This window comes from Thalia democratica, chromosome 2, assembly GCF_965202585.1.
Source record: "Thalia democratica chromosome 2, ktThaDemo2.hap1.1, whole genome shotgun sequence".
Lineage (NCBI taxonomy): Eukaryota > Metazoa > Chordata > Thaliacea > Salpida > Salpidae > Thalia > Thalia democratica.
This window is the reverse complement of record NC_139166.1, coordinates 89,103,235-89,124,588: the sequence shown is the minus strand read 5'-3', so window position 1 is coordinate 89,124,588 and position 21,354 is coordinate 89,103,235. Positions and strand designations below refer to the sequence as shown.

Genomic DNA, 21,354 nt, shown 5'->3' with positions numbered 1-21,354 from the left:
ATACTAACTTATTGTTTAATGGTATCAGAGCAGTCATGCAAAATAAATAAATATTTTATTCTTAAAGTTGTGCACGTCTAAATAAGTGGTGTAACTATCATTAACAAACATTACTAATACTTTATACCTAAAAAAAAGTACAACTTTTAATTAATTATATTTAGATATTTTTACAAAGTTTATTTATTCTATAACTTTGTTTAAACCAAAGTTTATTCTATTTAGTATTTGCGTTAACGTTGAAGTTTAATTTTGCTTATAACTATGTAATCTGACTGTGGGATATCGATGTTGGTGACCCAACATTTAAAGCCTTAGTTGGGTCAGGTTGACTTCCTGTGGGCAAATAGTCAACCTGACCTTTTTGTTCACACCTCTCAGTTATATTAGTTAAATAAACTGCCTGTCACGTTCTGATGTTTAGTTGCATCAGAATTAGTTTGAAACACGTCAGATGATTTTCACTGGCTAGTGCAATAAAGCGTATCTGACTCAAAATATTCTCAACTTTGAATAATGAATAATGCACGTATTCATAACATGACGAATCTGCTTTAGCAGTTAAACAAATTTACTAAGTTTAAGAAAAAACTATTGTAGCTGTTTTTGAAACGTATTTTATTTAATCTTTATTTTTTGTCAAGTAAACAAATATAAGAGCAAGTTTACTTTGAGCTTATTCGAAAAATAAACACGGTTGAGCGATGGTTTATTATTATTATTATAAAATATACAAACTTAATAAGAGATACAAAAAAAAAGAGGTCTTAGGGTATTAAAGGCGGATGATAAAATTATAAAATTTTATGTATCTTGTAGACTAAAAATATTTTAGTTCATCTTTTAAAATAAAAAACCTCAAAATATTAGTTGTGGAAAAATATTTGCTTTGTAATCTGTGTTTAACTTTAATTTAGTATTTTAGTATACTGCAGTTCATAACTATCGGAGTTTACGTTTAATGTTTTACAAATTATTCGTCGAGTAATAAAGCTGAAAAATATTCACCGAACTTTAAACTCTTATTATTCAGTTTCAGTAAAACTATGTCAATTTTATGTAAAAAATCTTCTACTGCGGGCTAGGGACATTACTGGTTTTCTGTAGAAAATCCTTAATAAAAGAAAAAAATTAATAAATGATTCTTTAAATTTTAAACGCTGTTTACTAAAAGTCTTAACATATGTTAATCAATTTGGTTGTGCTTTGTTTTTAGAATTATAAAGAAACGTGTGGTTAAAAATGATTGAAACGAATCACAACAGTTTAACTATTCACAAAGTCGTCTTAAAAGGAACAATACTAAATGAACTTTAAGGATATTTTTTTTTACTTATATAGCTAATTAGAGCTTCAAAACTTTACTTGTTTTTTGTTCTGTTTTAGAATTAAATGTATTGTTTAAATATTTAAATAAATCCTGTATGTCTTAAGCTGTCAAGGATCGTATTTCTTAAAAACCACTTACTATAACTTATTACATAAATAACTCATACGGATGATATTGTGAAAAACAAAACACTTAGATACTTCATTGACTGTGTTTTGCATACTGATCAGCACACAATATGCATGTTTTCAAATTATTTTGTATGAAAGGAAAAGTAGGTCAAAACTTAACAAATTTATATCTAGTTGCTGCAGATTTCTTACTTGTTCGAACTATTACACAATTAAACATATTTTCAAACATATGTGTGTGGTAAGGTTTGGTGAAGGTATTTTAAAAGATGAAATTGTTTTGTATTTCAAGTTTAAACCTTAATTTTAAATTCAGAAATTATTAACTAATTTCACACTAGACTACAGTTTTTCAATTATGAAAAGTTGTTAAAGTTGTTTTTTTTTTAGTGAATAATCATAGTTAAAAATAGGATCCATTCTTTTATTTTAGACTACAACAGTTAATTAAAAACTTTTATCTATAATAAAGTAATTAAAGAATTAAGATTAATAGATTTAAAAATATTATTGTAGACTAGTAATTCTAGTTTTTAATGTATTATTATTATTAATCTAGTTTAGGAAATAGAAATAAATAAGATTCTAAACTCTTCTGTTATCTTTATTATCGATATAGGTCCTACGCAAAAAAAAATCGCTAAAAAGTTAAACGTTGCCACACCTACAAGTTTTACAACACATATTTCATGAAAAATAATTCAATTCTACATTGTACTGCACAGCTATAGAATTCAAAGTAAAATGGGTTTATTGACAAAAATAAAATGAACTGTAAAGATTCAATAAAACATACTGCAAACGCCTAAACTTATTCAAAAAAAAAAAGTTTACAGTTGTTTAACATTTAAATTGTAAATTTAGATACAAATGTCATTTTTTTAGTTTAAAGCTATTTAGGTACAGATTGAGATTTTATTTAAAAACGTATGCAAAAATATTAGGAACTACTTATCCTTAAAAGTAAAAAATCTTATTTTTTTTCTTTGTTTAATGACAATAGCAATATGAATTGATGAAATTAATAAAATGTGAATTTAAACAAAATATACCAATTAAATAACTTACTATAAAATCTGAAAAGGACACCAAGTTGGCTTGGTTTGGTGGTTATTATAATAAAAAAAAATTAATTTAATTTTAAACATATTAAACACACACTATACTACTTATACATTATCACATGTGCAAACTAAACATATAATGATTTTGTCTATTGATACAAACAACTAAAAAAGTGCTGCATGAAAATCAACTTAAAATTTTTTATAGATTTTTGAAGTTAATACAAACAAAAGTTCTATTTGTTTAGTATGAAAATGTTTGAATAAGCTTTGGTAAAACCATAGTCCACTAAATATTTTTGTCATTACAACACCTCTAGTTGTCTTTTTTCAAAATATTTTTTGTGTAAAATATTTTGTTTACATTAAAACTTTGACTCAATAAAGCAGGTTTTGTCTCGACTATTAATTAGTAACAACTAAAATAATACAGTACATATATCCTTATTATTTACAAGCAAAACTAAACTATGGATTTAACATATTGTCGTTGTTGTTGTTTATTTTAGTTACACTCAAACGGTTAAAATTATTTTAAGTAAAAATAAATACTATAAAAGTCGCAATGCACAGAATAATTAAAATTAAATTCATAAAAAGTTCTGAATTTTCGATACTTAAACTAAATTAAGTTAAAGTATAAAATTTACAATAACAAATTCAAAATGAGGTACCTTGGTTTTTTAATATGTAAACTTGTATATACACAACGATATACTCATGTATTGTATAATTTTCTTTGTCAACTTGAATCATACTATAATAACTTTAGTTTTTGTACTATAGCCAATTTTAATAACTTTAGGTAGAGATATGTTGTAAAATTATAACTAAGTTTGTCTTATTTATTTTCATATTAGCTCTAATTGTAGTTACTAAAACACAAATTAAAAGTTTAATTGTTTTTGAAATATTGTTGATTCTTATTTTTAACAAATAAATAAAAATACTTTAAAATGTTAATCGATCATAAATAAAATATTCTTTAATTATGCTAGGAAAAAGTAAACTAAGTGATTTCATGAGCTATAACTTAGTTGTGTTATTTACATTCTAACCAAGCATTAAAACCAACCGAAAATAGGGTAGCCAAGTTTTTTGCTGTAAATGTGGAATTTTTTTTTACTTAGTTTTCTAACTTAAGGTAACAATCTAACCTTAATTTCAAGCTTTAAATATTTTGATAATGTTGAAAAAAGACTTTTTTTAAAAACGCTTATAGTTCATCGTAAAATAGGGCAAAGTGAAGTTTTACTACAATAGAGTTTTTAAAAATTAGATGATTTTAATGTTTTTAAACAGGTTGTTGTAATTTAAATGGTATTATGTATAAAAGTGTTAGATTAGTATGAATTACTGATGAAATAAAAAAATGTTACTTTTAATTTTGGTGAGTCAAACTCTTAAGTCGTATAACCGTTAAAATTTCGTGAAGTTTTTATTTATGTTTTTTTTTTAATCTTTGCAATATGTTATAAAAACAGTTTTTCGAATCCATTTAAAATAATTATTTCTTCTAGCAAAATATATATTTCAATTATATTGAATAACTTTGTGAACATTATGGTAAGGAGTAAGTCAAAATAGTTTAGAAACTTTTATAAAATATACAAGACATTTTTTTCATTTAAAATATGTGTATCAATTCTGCAGCCACTTTGCTGTACAAAGTAAAGTTTAGGTTTCTTGCATTAATTTTTGTATTTATCACAATTTATATTTTATATAAGTCTACAGTTTGCGAAATTGTATTGTTTTATCACTTAGCAATAAAATAACTTAATACTTTTGATACAAATGTCTTATCTTATATATAAAAATCTTTGTATAACCGTAGTACTATAGATGTAATGTAAGTAACTGAAAATTTCCAACGAATATAGAAAATTTCTAGGACGTTTAGTAATAATACCTTATACTTCTAAGCTAATATAGTTGTGAAATAAAACCAGACTATTCAAGTTTTGTCAGATTTGTTATACACTATATTTATATTGTAATTTTTTAACAAAAATATACTGTAACCGTCTTCACAATATAATAATTTTGGATGGTTGGGTTTTAGTAGGTTAAGCTGCTCTTAAAAAAGATTACTATTAACGGTTATTTTAAAAATTACAAAAGTTTAGATAGAATGCAGGCTTAATTTAATATTCTAGTTTATACTACAAAATAATGTTATCAGATTAGTTATTAGTGCACGGATTTTATATAGAAGATTAATTAGTACAGTGAGAAGTAAGTAAGAATAAAATAAATTACAATAAAAGTGTTCAAAAAGACTGTTAAAAAGAGCCAAGTATGCACATTTACTAAATAATAGTGATCTACCGAATTGAACATTCGGACTCGAATTTAGTTAAGTCCTAATTTCAAAATGAGCGTCGGATTCGGATTTGGCTGCATCCTAAATTTCAAAAATATTCTCGGATTTGAACTCGGCCAAATCCTAATTTCAAAATAAAATTCGAATTCGGCTGAAATCCATATTTTTGATTCGGAAGACAGCTTTATACTTTTTGCATTTTACTTAATTGTTTGTCAAAATTTAAATGAAATGTAAAACTAGTTAATGATTTCAAGCTTTAGTGGACGAAAAATGGTTATTCACACTTACAAAAACCTTATTAATTTTGATTTAGAGTTTTGCACACAGTATAAAAACTATGATGCCTCTAAAATGAAAATAAGTACATATCTAAGGCGTATACTCTCAGATTTTTGTTTAACCGCTTTTATTTATTCATCATATGTTTAGTTCATTATGTTCGTTTGTAATGAACTGCTGAATTATTTATACAAAGATAAAAAAATCAACTTAAATATGTATTTTTAAAGCAAGTGTATTTATATTTCTAGCTATATAATTTTTCTTAATATTTTATTATTTATTTAATTGATAATTGTAATTTATGATTTATATGTTATAACTTTAAATAATTTTTTTCAAACAACGTTCCAAAGAAAAAAAAAACTTTTAAAAGTAAAATCTTATTTAATTTGTGATAAACTGTTTCAACTACTTGCATTATTCATTGTTGAACTCATAATATGAATAGGATATTTAAAGCTTACTGCAGTTATGAGAAATAAGGCTTAAGTCTGAGGAAAAGTATTGGAAAAAAGGTCAGGTTTATAACCTACTCACAAACAGTAAACCAATCCAAGATGAGACTTTATACAGCTTTATATAGCTTTTTCCATAGTTTACAAATTTTATTAAATTTTTGTTTTATTCGATGTTTTATTTTTAAAGTGAAAGATTGTTATGAAAACAAAATCTTAGAACCTCGCAGTTATATCATTCTCCTTACTGGGTTTCTAAAATCCTGGAATTTGAAGTTTAGACTAAAACATCTGTAAAAAATCTAGAACTTGAGAAATTAATAAATCACTGGAAAAAACTGGAATTTTGAACGAAATTCACTAAAAAACCTAGAACTTTAAAAAAATTTTACATGTTGAGAGTAAAATTTTGATTTGACACAAAAAATTTAGCACAAAATTAAATAAAATTTTGCCATCATCACTTATTATTTTATTAACAAACTTTTATCAGTAGCTCCAATTTTTATATAGAGCTACTTTGTATACAATTTAACACAGTTTTTAACCTTAAACTAAATAATAAACCAAAAGTTTAGCCAAAAATGTGTGCTTTTAAATACCTAAAAGAATTTTTGAAAACTTGGAGTAAATTTGCTTAAATCATTTGGCAACCTTGACTTTAGCAATAACTTAAGACTGGAGACCTTTGTTTGTTATATATCATTAAATACAACAGCTTTAAATAAATGATTTCGCTAACTTTATAATGCTTTAGTGCGGAAGTATAGTTTACAAAAATAAAACATTTTAAAATAATTTGTTTGTTAGCTTTTATTAATTACAGAAATTAAGGATTGCCTAGCATTTAGGGTACTTAAGGAAACGAATGGTATTTAAAATTTTAGAAAAGCTAAAATTAAATGATAAAAAGTATATCTGTTTTTAGGCTAATCAAGGTGGTTATATAAAAAGTTTGTAAATATAATTTAGATGTTTTGTTAGCATAGTAACGAAAGTGATATAAAAATAATAAAATGCATTTGAAAGAGTAAATTACGTAAGATGAAAATTAGAGTGAAAAAAAAATTTGGCTCAGTATTAAGCCGGGCTAAACCTTTAGGGTGGAGGTGGGTTGAGAACAGCGACACGTGTGGTAAAAAAAACAGTAAACTTTTTTAATTATTTTTTTATCAAATCAATTTCTATGCAATCTCAGGCAAAATAAGGGACTCGGTGGCGCCACCTAGCGGATAAAAGTTTTGTTTAAGTCTTCAATATGCAATTAGGTTTTATTTTCTTATAGCTAAAACTTTAAAAACCTTAACTATGTTTCTTTTAAACTAAAGGCTTTAAACACATTTTACTTAATATGTCGCACAAAGTTAAAGTAAAGTCTCAACTTTAATCATTTTACACCAATAAGTAAAATAAATATACGAAGAAATAAAACATTTAATCTCAAAAACTTATAAGAAAATTTTGGAACTTTTCGTTTATAATTTTCTTATTTTTTGTTTATATTTTCAGTAACAAAAATAAACATACTGTCAATTTCAATTAGTTCTGCATAACTGTTTAAGAATAGGTCAGAAAAAATGTTACTTATTAGTGTATCTTATGTTTTTTTTTTTTTTGAAAACTCTTTTGTAGTTGTTCTTAATTTTAATCATAAATTACTCCTTTTATCATACAAATTAGTTTAAGAAATACTTTTGTTTTAATCACTATAAATTTAGAAAACACCTTTAAAGTTTGATTTGAATAATATCTACTATAACTTTTGTAAAATTCATGTTTTTTTGTATGCTTAATATCAGCATATTAATTAACAGTTAAAATAAGTACTAGCGCTAATTATATAATAACATGTATAACATCTGCTATTGCTTTGTTCTAAAGTAATTGATTTCTTAAAATAATATGTCTTTCTAGGTATGTCCTTATTAAAACTTCAACATTAAAATGACTCGTTGTTTCAAAGCTTACGTTAGTCTAAAAATTTTAGAATCTTCTAAATTCATAAAAAACCGACATACAAAAGAAAGGTTTATATTTTAAGTGTTTATAACAGGCATGAACTTGTTTTGAATGAAATAATAAAGTAAATAATTAAGTTTTTCAAAGTTTAACTAGTAATGATACCTTTTAATTTATGATAGTACATAACACTTTAATTGATACTTTAAAAACACATAGAGGTCAACGCAGAACTGTTTTAAACTTAATTATTAGTTTTTTTTTTCATAAAAAAGACAGTTAATACTTCATTAAACTGATCTACTTCACGGTAAATAGTTTAAAACTACTTATGTGCAGTTATCAATAAAATTTCGTTTACTATCCGACAAAATGTAGATCATTTGCATTATTAAACAATCGAGTGGTTTGTGTAAATTTAAACTTTTATAAACAATTCATAATTATTTAAAATATTCTGAATGTTTTAAAAGATTTCTATTAGAATATACGTAATGATAAACATAACATAATGGTTCAGTTTGACAAAACAATATATTAACAATTTTAGTTCGCATACAATTTTAATGAAGCGCAAATGATAGTTTGAAGAAAGAATAAAGTGTTAATTATTTTAAATCAAGCGTATATAAACAAACTTATAAAGACTCATACTTTACGAAAATAGCTTAGTTAGTTGATAACATTGTTGTTGGTATGTATCACATAGTTCCAAAAAAATAGTCTACTTTGCAACTCAATCCAGAATAATTTTACTTCTAACCAACTATTTGCAGATGAAGTTGTATTTCATCAAAAGTTTTTAGTGTTTGTGTTGCCGACACATTTAAATGATGTTTTGAAAACAGTTATGTATGTTACAGCTTAAATCATGTATCACGTTGTTTCAAAACGTTTTAGGAAAATATCAGTCGATATCTGTTAGTAATGTAAGTATGAATGCAATGTCAATTTCGTTATAAGAATAACAGTGATTTCAGTACATTAAGAAAGTTTTTAAGTTGTCTATTAAAAACTTAGGTTTTGAAAGGCTATTATTATTAAACCGTTTTCTCATTAGATTAGTCATTTTCTGTATAGTTTCAAAATTTTAATTTCTCGTTAGTTTCTATATAGACAATTTCGAACTTTTTACTTGCTGTTGCAATTGTCCAAGGCTTTTAAAAGCATTAATATATATTTGTGTAAACCGAAAAAAATGTCTTGAAAGCTTCGATATCAATTGTGAAAAAAAATTAAACTTTACATTCTATGACATGCACAATTTAGAAGTTTAAATGATGATTTTTAGTTATCGATCATTAAAAACCAAATATGGAACTTTTTCACAGCTAATAAACTGAAGAGCACAAGCAAGTTAGTACAGGTATAAGTTGCTTAGTCCTTTAAACCTATAAACTTTTTTGTACACTGAGACTACGTTTGTAAACGTTTTTTATAATATCAATAAAGCATCATAAGAGATCATTGTTTTTAACAAATTTAGTAGCAAAATGTATCAAGTTATTATCAGTAATTTAAAATTATAGAAGCTCAGGTTTTTCATTTCTAACATTTATCAGGTTTTACACATACTTAAAAGATTTAAACTATTTAGCAACCATAACTATTCAAGAAACAATCAAAAGTATAAACGGGTTTTAAGCTCATAAATTTTGCAAAAGTGTTACTTTTCTATACCTTAATTATAATTACTCTTTATAAACTTATAAAACAAATTTTGAAGAAACATTTTTTTTTTTTTTTTTAATGCGCTAGCGACAACTAAACAAAAATAAATTGACTTTTATTCAAAAACAAATGAAAGACTCACTTTAAAAAGCCAATTTTATAACTCAGCTTACACCCTAGTTAAAAAATTTAAATTTACTACATTTTAAATGAGTGTTTGTGTGCATGTACATAGAAATATCGTTGAAAACTAATTAGATACTTGCTAGTTGAGTGGTAATCAATAGATATCCGTAAAAATGTTTATAAGCCTAACTTTCTTCTACTTTGCATTAGTCTTAATAATTTTGCATGTGTAAATAATTCTACAAGCCATAAAATTCAGACGATAGTCTTACTTATTTTCAAAAATATAATGTTTTTAATGGAATAGAGTCGAGTAAAGGTAGTTTGTTAAAAATGAATTCGACGCAGAGACGGTCAAATTTATTTAGAACTTGTTTTGCTGTACATAGACAGAAGAAAGACCTAAAAATTGCGTTACTTGCTAGACAGTGTATAGCCAATTATGAAAACTTGTATTTATAAAAAAAAACAGATCAGTTTTAATATTTAACAAGAAGCGTACTTTTGAAGCAAACTGCGTACATTTTAGACAGAACGCTTTTCTAGGAAGTACGGCACGTGAGCAAATAATTGAAGACTAGCAAACGATTTATACAAAACCAAGTACTGAATTTTAGTAAATTGATGTTTACTTGATTTAATTCTACAAAACATTAGGTATACCACCTTCTTCAGTGTAACAAGCCCGGACAACGAAACAGTTTTTAAAATCAACTACACTTATCAAAAAACATTTTTATTACACTTTTATTAATAAGCTTTCACTTGCTTAAAACTTAGGTAGATAAGGATCTAAATGTAAATTAAACAGAAAAAAAGCTCAAGTTAAACAGCCTTCTTTTTTGAGCTTTACATGAGAAACCTAATAAACTTATATAAGCCGAAGAAACATTTAATTTTTTGTAAGAAACGAAGACCTTATTGTTGAAAAATGTGAAAGAACAAGGTGGACACTACTTATGACATAAGGAAACTTTCAACATACTTTAAACTTCTTGATTTAATTAAATTGCTTTTACTTTTACATTACTTTTAGTAACTTTAGTTTTTTTTATAAATAAACCTTCAAAACGAAGAATTAAATTTCATCATTTAAACAAAGAAATGTTTATTTGCAGTAAGATGAAATTTTATTCACAAAATCATTAAAAAAAACAACAATAAAAATTGAAGAAGCATCCATCACCCTTCGTCTGCTGATTTTCATTGTCATCAGTTCCTGTTTAATACGTTGGTTATAATACTTTTTATGTTATGAAATTTAAAAATAAAATAAACTAATAAATACCTATATTTAACAAATAACTGTATTTCAGTCTCTTAATTTTTTCAAATACATTTTTAAATTACAATTGGTCGAAGTTATAATAAATACAAACAAAATTTGTCAAAATATAGTTTTAACTACAGTACAATTTGAAATACTACTTATTGAGAAATTAAGAAAAGTTATTGTAAAATAAAGTTTCATCAAATAGGACTATCAATTTCAAAACACTACTTAAAAATAAACATAGAATAATGGAAGATATTAGTGGTTATATTGGCTTCAATTAAAAGCAAATAATTTTCAAAGAAAATAAATCAAGACCGAAAAGTGTCTACACTTACAATTAAACTATATTTTTAACAAGCTTTAAACTATCTTAGATTTTGGCTACTAGAAAATGAACAAAAAAAAATTAGAGAATTTTTAAACAAATTATTTTACTTTACAAAAAGTTTGCATAAACTACAACAATGAGCAAAACGTTTCAATTTAAAATTAAGTTTTATCTATACAAAAGTTTTAAGTTTAACCTTTTACCATTATAAAAGCTACAAAAAACTATAATCATAAGCAAAATTATATCAATAGTAAAACTATTAAATTAATTAAAGTTCTTAAACTTTTTTTACAGAAAAAAATAAACTATTACTCAGGGTTGATGAAAACAAAGATCATAAGCAAAATTATTTCAAAATTAAAACTATTAAATAACTAAAGTTTCTTAAACTTTTTTTACAGGAAAAAATAAACTATTACTCAGGGTTGACAATCGTTTATTGAAGAGTTTTACAAGTGTTTAAAAGACAAGTTTTTGATTCAATCTTTAGTATAAAATTAAATTTAAGCTCTTAAATGGGATAAAAGTATAAAAGATAATATTGTGTGTGTTTTATACTTAAAAAAAATTACAAAATAAGAAAAAGTATTTGTGTATGATATACTTTTCGTATTTAGTCCAGTTTTATCATTTTAAACGTAAACTTGTTTAAAGTTCTAGGTTTTTCTAAAAGTTTCTCAAATTCTAGTTATATTTTTGTCTGGATAGTCAAATTCCAGGTATTAAGAGGTTTTTTGGCAACCCTGATTAATGTATTGGAAACTAATTCTAATAAAAACAATATAAAAAACAAGATTAATTTAATTTGCAAAATAATACATCAACAATTTATTGGTAAACAAAACTTCTACAACATATAAAAATTCTATTTTAAAATCTATATTTAATTTTTCTTAACTTAATGCATCTTTTATGAAATAAAACTTTAATCTGTTAAATATAACTAATTTAATGAGTGTTTTTAAAAGTACAGAATTTGAAGAAGGTTTTACTGCAACTTTATTTAAAAAATATAATTTTAAATTAAACAAAAAACGTCTTGAAAACAAAAACTAAATCATAAAAAATTGAAGTGTTTTGATAAAAATTTAATTTTTATTTTTATAAATTACATAAAAACTAACTTTGGTAGCGTTGGCCTTTTGTTTGGAAAGTGACGGGTTAATTTTCGTATTCCAGGAACTGGTTTCGTGTATCAATAGAGGACATCAGCATTTGTCATTTGGATTTCTGACCTATGATGTCAAATTAACTATTTTCATTTCGAAGTACTTGGTAAAAAAATTACGTTTAATTTTTAAATAAAACCTTAAATTATTAATTACCTATGCTATTTAACTTTAGAAAACTATACAATTTTTTTTCACTAATAACTAACAATAAACTAGATCTATTTAGCACAACAAATTAGTACAGCTTTTTTTTTAATTAATCATCTGGCTACAACAGTTTAGCTTTGGGCTACGGAGCATACTAATTTTAATGTCCCATTAAGAAAACCTAGTTTATTAGATAAGTTACTAAAGTCTGATAAAGTAGTACAATATCACCATGTACCAACAATTTTCAATACAGTTTAGCCTACCCAGCTTATCCAAATATATTATTTATAGAAATTAAGTGTTTTATTGAATCAAACACAAAAAAATCATTTTATTGTAAGTCTTTCATTGTAACTAAAAAATGTAATTTAAAAAAAAATAAAATTGTGTTTTGACACATTTTAGAAAATTTAGATTATAAATGCCTTTATGTATAAGTGGATATTTTTCATTAGATTGTTATCTTGTTAAAAATACATACTTAACTTATGCAAATTTGTTTTCAAACTTTATTTTATGTTTTCAATCATGATGCTCAACATCAAGTTGTTTTTAGATTTAGAGAACTTTAATAATTAAATAAAAAACCTTTAGTATCTAACAGTTTTATATTAACAAAAAATTTAATCTTTTTATTTTTAACCTTCTGATTTTTAATATATTTTGAATGATTCTTTTAAACATAGTTTAAGAAACATTTCTTAAAAATTAAAGGTCTCTAGCACAGAGTTTTCAAAAATAGAACAAAAATTGTTGATGGGCTTTGAAGGCCTTAGGGAGGTTAATCACTTTTTTGTTTAGTTACAATTAATTTCATGTTGCCTTTTACAGATTTAAAAAATTCAAAATAATTTTAAGATATAGCCGGTCAAGTCCGAGACTACAATAGGTTCCTTATGAAAGCAGAGTTGCCACTCCTTTTTTTATAATTATCAAGGATTTCCAAATTTCTTATAGATTGTTAAAAGTACACATTTCTTAGTCTGTTTCTGGTTTTAATTAAGCTTCAGGTGAGAAAACTTTGTTAAATAGTATTAATAAACATTAAAAAGATACTGTAAACCTACTTTTTAGCTTTTTTTTCAGTAAAAAACTTTTGATGATGACATAAAAAATTATCTGTGCAATAAATTTCTTGTGCCAAATCGACATTTTACTACTGAACATGTTAAAATTGATAAAATTCCCAGGGTTTTTTTCAAATTTTTACAAATTCCAGGTTGTACTGATTTTTTTATTTTGCCTAAATTGTCAAATTCCTGGTTTTTTTAGGTTTTCAGGTAATTTGGCAAACCTGTGAGAGGCGCAAACTAGAGAAAAAAAAACACTACTTTACTATATTTCACTTAAAATTTATCTCCTCTTAAGTTTTCTGTGGTAATAACCTTAAATTTTTAAGAAATGTTTCTTACATTGTTTAGAATATTAAGAAATAAAAAGACAAATAAAAAATTATTTTCAGTCCCTTACAAACATTTATCTGTCAAAAATATTCATAAACAATTTTAGCTCACAAAATAGACTAGGCTTGTTTTACCTTACACAAAATGTATTGTGATTTAATTTAGCTTAGAGCTAATAGATATAACTAAAATTATTTCATTATTTAATGAAAAAATTATTTAAAACCAAAAAATATATTATATCTGTTAATTGAATAAACTATTAGCAACCAAAATAGTAATTATAAATTATTAAAATTAAATCTTCTTATTTTTGATAAATAATTACACACATATTAAACTGTTCAAATGCTTTAGAAGGAAAATTCAAGATTTTTTTAGTTTATAAAAAACAACACTTTAATAAAAAAAAGTGTTAACATTATTTTTCATTACCAATTACAGCTAAAATTGATTAATATACAAATCATTTAAAACTAAATGATAACTTATGGAATAACAAACCTTGAAACAAGTGGTGGAAATCAGCTTTTTCTACTGTAGCACTGGTGTGGGATGATCTGATGAAAGTTATAACATTATAAAAACATGATCAAGATGATTTGTAAATAAAAAAAAACTTTGTAGATTAGTTTGATGCATATAAAAAATTGTATCAAACAGGTTGCAATTAAGCAGTACAAATAAAACTGACCATGTTATGATGGTATGGTGTTGTGGTTTTAAATCAAGTGTCCATTATGATTGCTGATTCATAAATTTTTAAACTATGTACTGTACAATAATGTGTAAAATTAAAAAATAAAATTATATGTGATCATATTATTATATTTCATTAATATATCTTTGTCTTAAAGCTAAGATATAACTTTACACATTCTAAGCGTTCATAACAAAAAATGTATTTTGGTTGAATATTTTATTAGAAATTATAATTGTTCCAGTATAGTTGAACACTATTCTAGATTTTATGGACAAGTTAGTCCCAACAGGCTTTTTACAAATTTCATCAGAGTTTTATGATTTCTTCCAGTTTTATCTAATAGCAAACTTCCTTGCCTTCTTTAACTTGAATACTATTAATGCTACTTATAATATACTTGGCAACAAAATAAATTATATTGTGTTAAAACTTTTATCAAATGCCACAACTATTTCTAACCAAAAATTCATCTGAATTAACCAATATTCCATGTTTGTGATCATATTTATAGGTTAACTTTGGTTTTAATTTCTTAAATCAAGTTTAAAAAACTGGTTCATGAGCTGCAAAGGAGCCAGCTGATGAGAGGCAATAAGGGGGTTCTTGGGCCAAACATTGAAATTGGACATTTGTTCAAATTCAATATTTTCATGTATTCAAGGTAAAATATACAATACTAAGTTGCTCATAGTTAAATAGACAGGGTAAGACATAAAAATGTAATTGTAGACATAAATAACAGTGTGAGCTTTTGTTTTTGCTTTTCCAGAAGCATTAGTTCAGATTCAACATACACCATACTGTAGGTTACCATAAAAAAAAGTAATGTACAGGACTATCTGATCAGGGCTGTGAAGTTTTATTAGTCAAAAAATCTTACTTATGTAAGTATTTTAGAGGTATTTATTGCAAATAAAAAAATATTTATTATTAAAATTAAAATTTTGAAAAACTTTTAATTATATTAGTATAAAAATGACTGAAAAACTTCAGTCTAATTCCATAACAATTTTAAAACTATTTTCGTTAATTTTTACTATTATTTAAATAACTTGTTTTCATTATTTCATTCTAAATTGAAACGTTCGTTTGTTTAATTCCTATCCACTTTTTATTACAAAAAAGAACTTATTAATGACAAAAACTACTTATTTATGACTAAAACAAACTTAATGTTTTAACTCAAGCTTTAAATTTAAATTTTTATTTTTGCTTTTTAAATAGACAAAAATATATATTCTTACAACCAAAAGTATATCTAAACTTAACACTTACAGCTGCAAAATTTTATAATTAAAAATTCTTAAAATATTTGAACTTTTATACTACAATTTCTAATAGGATAAAGAAAATAATTCTTAAAATACAACATATTACTTCTATACTCTCTTCAAGAGCGTAAAACTAGAAAAATTATTCTTGAAATAAATAAAAAAGACCAACATATGTAATACATTAAATGGTTTTCAATGCTCATAACATGAGATAAATGACAATACTATTAAGGTGTTATAAATAAAAAATTTTTTAACATGTTAAGCTTAACAAAAAGATATAAAATATTATGTTGTCATTTTTAGTTTTAATCAAAAAGTTTAAGTATTTATTAAAAAAATTAAGTATTTGAACTAAAACTGCAAAAATAAATTTTATAAAATAAAACCAATTACAGTTTTTTTATTGCCTTTGAAACATTTAAATTTTATTCATTTAAAGTGTGTTTAAAATAAAGAGTTACAAAAATTTGATTTTATAATAAAATAGAAATAAATTGAAGAATTGTTTTGTTATATGATGTAAGTAAGCATGCTAATAGATCTGCTTTTAGACTTTTTAAAGGTAAACTGTGATTTTACGACCATATTAGATCGGTATCGCTGTTTTTATAAAAAAAAAAAGATTTCATGTTTACCTATATTATCTGGAAAAATATTACATGAGGAAATTAGCTACTCAAAAAGTGATTTATTTTTATCAAGACTTTCTATAATTTTTTGAAGAAAACTTGAGATTTTATCTTTAAAATTTATATTCTTTTAAATTTAAAAAATCTTAGTAGAGATGATTTTGGTACTAAAAAGAGTTAATTCAATATTTTATTAAAGTTTATTATTATTTTTTAAACTTAGAAAAGTTTAGTGATATTAATGCTACTAAATGGAAATTTATCCTTATCAAAAACATTAGAAATAGAAAAAAAGTTTTTTTGATTATAAATTATTTATTTAGCTAAATGGCATTTCTTTTTCGAAAATATAATTAAGAAACAAGATTTTAGATATTCACTTGTTGTTTTACTTAGATGATATTAAATATCAAATTAAACTTTATTCTAACAATATCTTCTTCCTTACTTACTGGAAATATTTTAGACTTTTTGTTTTCTGAGTGAACAAAACCATTTGTGGTCCAGGTAATTTTCATTTTTTTGTTTTTGAACTGGTTTGCTACAGTAAAGTTTTTCAGATTTCGGTGTATAATGTTTGTATCAACGCAACAAACCCTTTTTCGTTATCCATTTGTAGATTTAAATTCTACGCATCAAAACATTTTTTTTAATTTTATTGAGTTTAATTTCATTAAATCCCACAAACATTACTTCGAATTTGATGTTATAAACTCAATTGACTTATCCACTAAGCTTTTCAGATTTTTTGTAGTGTCATCTTAGATTTTATTATGACTTAGTAATCTTCCCTTGATAATCAAAATAACTGAAACATCATTTTCATTCCATCCCTCATATCAGTTTTTTGTTTGTCTTCGCAAATTTTTATTTTAATTGCTCCTGTCGTATTCGTAAATGTAAGTTTATATCTTTTTTATGCGTAACAAATTATCTGTTTTTAGCAGTGAAACTTTGTTGTACTAATAAACTCAAGTAAGCACCAATATTGTTATCACTGTTACATTTTTGAGCACTTTAAAACTTGGTTAGTTAGAGACTCAGCCGTATAAACTCGTAGAATTTTTTTCTTTTGAGCTTGTTGCAGGACAAATACTTACAAATTAAAAACTTTACGATATAATCCAAATACTTTGTTTCTGTTTGGTGAGCTTTCACGAAACTTGTCTCAATATTTCTACAGAGATACTTTTTAACATAATAATGTTTCTTTATCATATAAGAAGTTTACTTGCAAAAAATTATATTTCTAATTGTAACATTTTACTAGTATGTGTGCAGGAATCTGATTAAAAATGACCGTGTTTTAATTGTTCTATTTTCCAGGTGATCATAGTTTCTTTTAAACTGTTTTTTAGGAGTACCTTAGTTTTATTTTTTTTTTTTAGAAATTAAACTTATATAAACATATATATTTCAATTGTCAACGTTATAATTTTTGACAGATAAATACTAAAACATTTATAGATGACTATAAAAATAAAAAATACTTAAATTTCAATCAAAATTACTTATTTTTCAAAATTTGAACTTTCAGCTATATTTTGAGAAAAATTTAAGTTAATTTTCGTGAAAATGCTCTACAAGCTACTTAGAAATATACTACTCTACATAAAATTTACATCTTGTAAAACTGAAAAATTTATTTACAATATTGACTTTAAGACAGTCCATACAAGTCAGAAGAATTAAAATACAACACGCAAAACTTAAATATAAAATTTAAAAAAAAATATATAGTTTAGTTTCAAATGTTTTTTTCAGTACCTAGTTGATAATTTAAATTTACTTTTCAACATAAGGCTTTAACGCTTTGTTTATTATTAAATAAATTAATAGAACGCAATATGCTTTTTGTTGATTTAAAAAAGGAAAATTTTAATAGAAACACAATAATACTAACAATGAGTAACAAAACAAGAAAAAACAATCCCAAAACCATGATACCAAATTGTGATGATTTCATAAGAAGCAAGGCTAATTTTTATCTAAAAATTTGCAAAGTCAACTCCGAAAAATGCCTCAAAAAACAATTTAAGGAAAACACTAATGAACCTACTGAAAACGGTAACTAATTTACATTATACATTTGTAGTTATTCATTTCGTTTACAAAGTGAGATACATATTATAAAAAGTAAAAAAAAAAGTTTTGCTTGAAACCTTTACAAGCATGTTACCTTAGTTAAAATAGTAAAATTGTTTACATATGTATAAAGTAAAATTAAAGTTTAAACTAAAATAGATTCTTACTAGTAGTAGCTTAAATTTATGAAAAAAAAATTGTAGCTCTGGCCTTTAAAAATGTATTCTCGACTGGTTTAACAAAATTAGTAAAAATTATAATCTTTTTTTCAGATAAATTTACAAAGAAAGGACGTCATATCATTTCAAATCTCAGAATGAGCAATGTTCTTATAGAAGAAAGTTTGGAAATTTCTGTTTGCGAATACTTTGATAGAGAAAAAACTCTTAAAACTGTACCTTTATACTTTGAACTTGCACATTTGTTCAATTCAACTAATCTTGCCCGAGAAGCACTAAAAGTTGTTGAACGTTGTTACACGAGCGTGATAGAAACTAAAAATTTCTTTCACCTGAGCTGTGACGTCGTCAAAAAAGTTCTCTCTTCATCAGAACTGCACATCACTTCGGAACTTGAAGTTTTCAACGCGGCAGAGCGTTGGATCGGATTCAACGCGGATGAAAGAACAAAATTTGCGAAAATCCTCCTTCAGACGGTGCGTCTACCATTGCTGTCGGATGCAGCCCTGCAGCGTTTGTTGCTCGAAAACTCTCTGATTTGCAACAACTATGAGTGCAGATCGGCAGTTGAAAGCGTTTTGCTGCACCGAAAAAGCGTTTGCGACTACCGACACAGTCGTAATGTGGAACACAGGTATTGCAGCCAGAGCTTGTTTGATGTCTTCTTGTCGTCACGAAGAACAGAGTTGAAGAAAGTTGCCTGCGGAAACTTTCAGAACGTAAAAGTTGGCTATCCAGTAGCTGAAAATGAAAGATTTTATAGAGCAGTTGTGGTGGGCGGAAATATCTACGCAATAGTTCGCAAGCAGATGACCAGTGAAAAGAAAGAACTCGTGATAAAACTGCACGTCGATGGTGCGTGGAAAACCGTGGCCACGACGAAGTACCGCAGCCGGTTTTGCGTTTGCAACTTCATGAAAAACATTTTTATCATCGGCGGCAGATACAAACGTCGTCTCATGTGCCTCTCCGCGATCCGCTACGACGCGGAGTCGGGCAAAACGAGCTCGGTCGCTGGAACGGAGAGGTTCGATGCGGCGTGCGCCGCTTTCGACGGCCGAATTGTCGCTTGCGGAGGATTTGTTTGGCAAGAGGTTCAACGCGATGTTTTTCAACGGGAAAGTGTTTACACGGGTACCAGCAGCGCTGAAGCGTTCGACCACGCGGCCGGGACGTGGTCGCGAATGCCCGACATGGTCAAATGTCACTACGATCACAGTTTGGTGGCGATCAAAAGCAAGCTGTTCGTGGTTACCAACAACGATTGGAAGCGGGAGTGCGAAGTGTTTGACAAGAGCAGCAACAGATTTGCTGTCATTGCTTCTCCTTTTTCGTTCCGCGACGTTTGGGGTAAGTCTGTTCCAGGAGCTATTTCGATCGGAAAGAAACTTGTGGTTTTTGGAAAAAGAGAGAAAACGATTGTGTTTTATGATACGGAAAAACATGAATGGTATGAAGAAACATGCGGCTGTTTTAACACTTTACAATATAAGTCTTGCGTTAAACTTTCTCAAATATAAATACTAACTTATTGTTTAATGGTATCAGAGCAGTCATGCAAAATAAATAAATATTTTATTCTTAAAGTTGTGCACGTCTAAATAAGTGGTGTAACTATCATTAACAAACATTACTAATATTTTATACCTAAAAAAAAGTACAACTTTTAATTAATTATATTTAGATATTTTTACAAAGTTTATTTATTCTATAACTTTGTTTAAACCAAAGTTTATTCTATTTAGTATTTGCGTTAACGTTGAAGTTTAATTTTGCTTATAACTATGTAATCTGACTGTGGGATATCGATGTTGGTGACCCAACATTTAAAGCCTTAGTTGGGTCAGGTTGACTTCCTGTGGGCAGATAGTCAACCTGACCTTTTTGTTCATACTTCTCAGTTATATTAGTTAAATAAACTGCCTGTCACGTTCTGATGTTTAGTTGCATCAGAATTAGTTTGAAACACGTCAGATGATTTTCACTGGCTAGTGCAATAAAGCGTATCTGACTCAAAATATTCTCAACTTTGAATAATGAATAATGCACGTATTCATAACATGACGAATCTGCTTCAGCAGTTAAACAAATTTACTAAGTTTAAGAAAAAACTATTGTAGCTGTTTTTGAAACTTATTTTATTTAATTTTTATTTTTTGTCAAGTAAACAAATAGAAGAGCAAGTTTACTTTGAGCTTATTCGAAAAATAAACACGGTTGAGCGATGGTTTATTATTATTATTATAAAATATACAAACTTAATAAGAGATACAAAAAAAAAAGAGGTCTTAGGGTATTAAAGGCGGATGATAAAATTATAAAATTTTATGTATCTTGTAGACTAAAAATATTTTAGTTCATCTTTTAAAATAAAAAACCTCAAAATATTAGTTGTGGAAAAATATTTGCTTTGTAATCTGTGTTTAACTTTAATTTAGTATTTTAGTATACTGCAGTTCATAACTATCGGAGTTTATGTTTAATGTTTTACAAATTATTCGTCGAGTAATAAAGCTGAAAAATATTCACCGAACTTTAAACTCTTATTATTCAGTTTCAGTAAAACTATGTCAATTTTATGTAAAAAATCTTCTACTGCGGGCTAGGGACATTACTGGTTTTCTGTAGAAAATCCTTAATAAAAGAAAAAATTTAAAAAATGATTCTTTAAATTTTAAACGCTGTTTACTAAAAGTCTTAACATATGTTAATCAATTTGGTTGTGCTTTGTTTTTAAAATTATAAAGAAACGTGTGGTTAAAAATGATTGAAACGAATCACAACAGTTTAACTATTCACAAA

General features: G+C 25.7%; 1 protein-coding gene across 1 annotated transcript; it reads left to right on the top strand.

The window, feature by feature from the left end:
- Positions 1–18,689: 18,689 nt before the first annotated feature.
- LOC145829095 (kelch-like protein 7) lies at positions 18,690–20,072 on the top strand. The gene has a single exon (XM_082936823.1). It carries the CDS (start codon positions 18,690–18,692, stop codon positions 20,070–20,072), a length of 1,383 nt encoding a protein of 460 aa, XP_082792949.1.
- Positions 20,073–21,354: the final 1,282 nt, after the last annotated feature.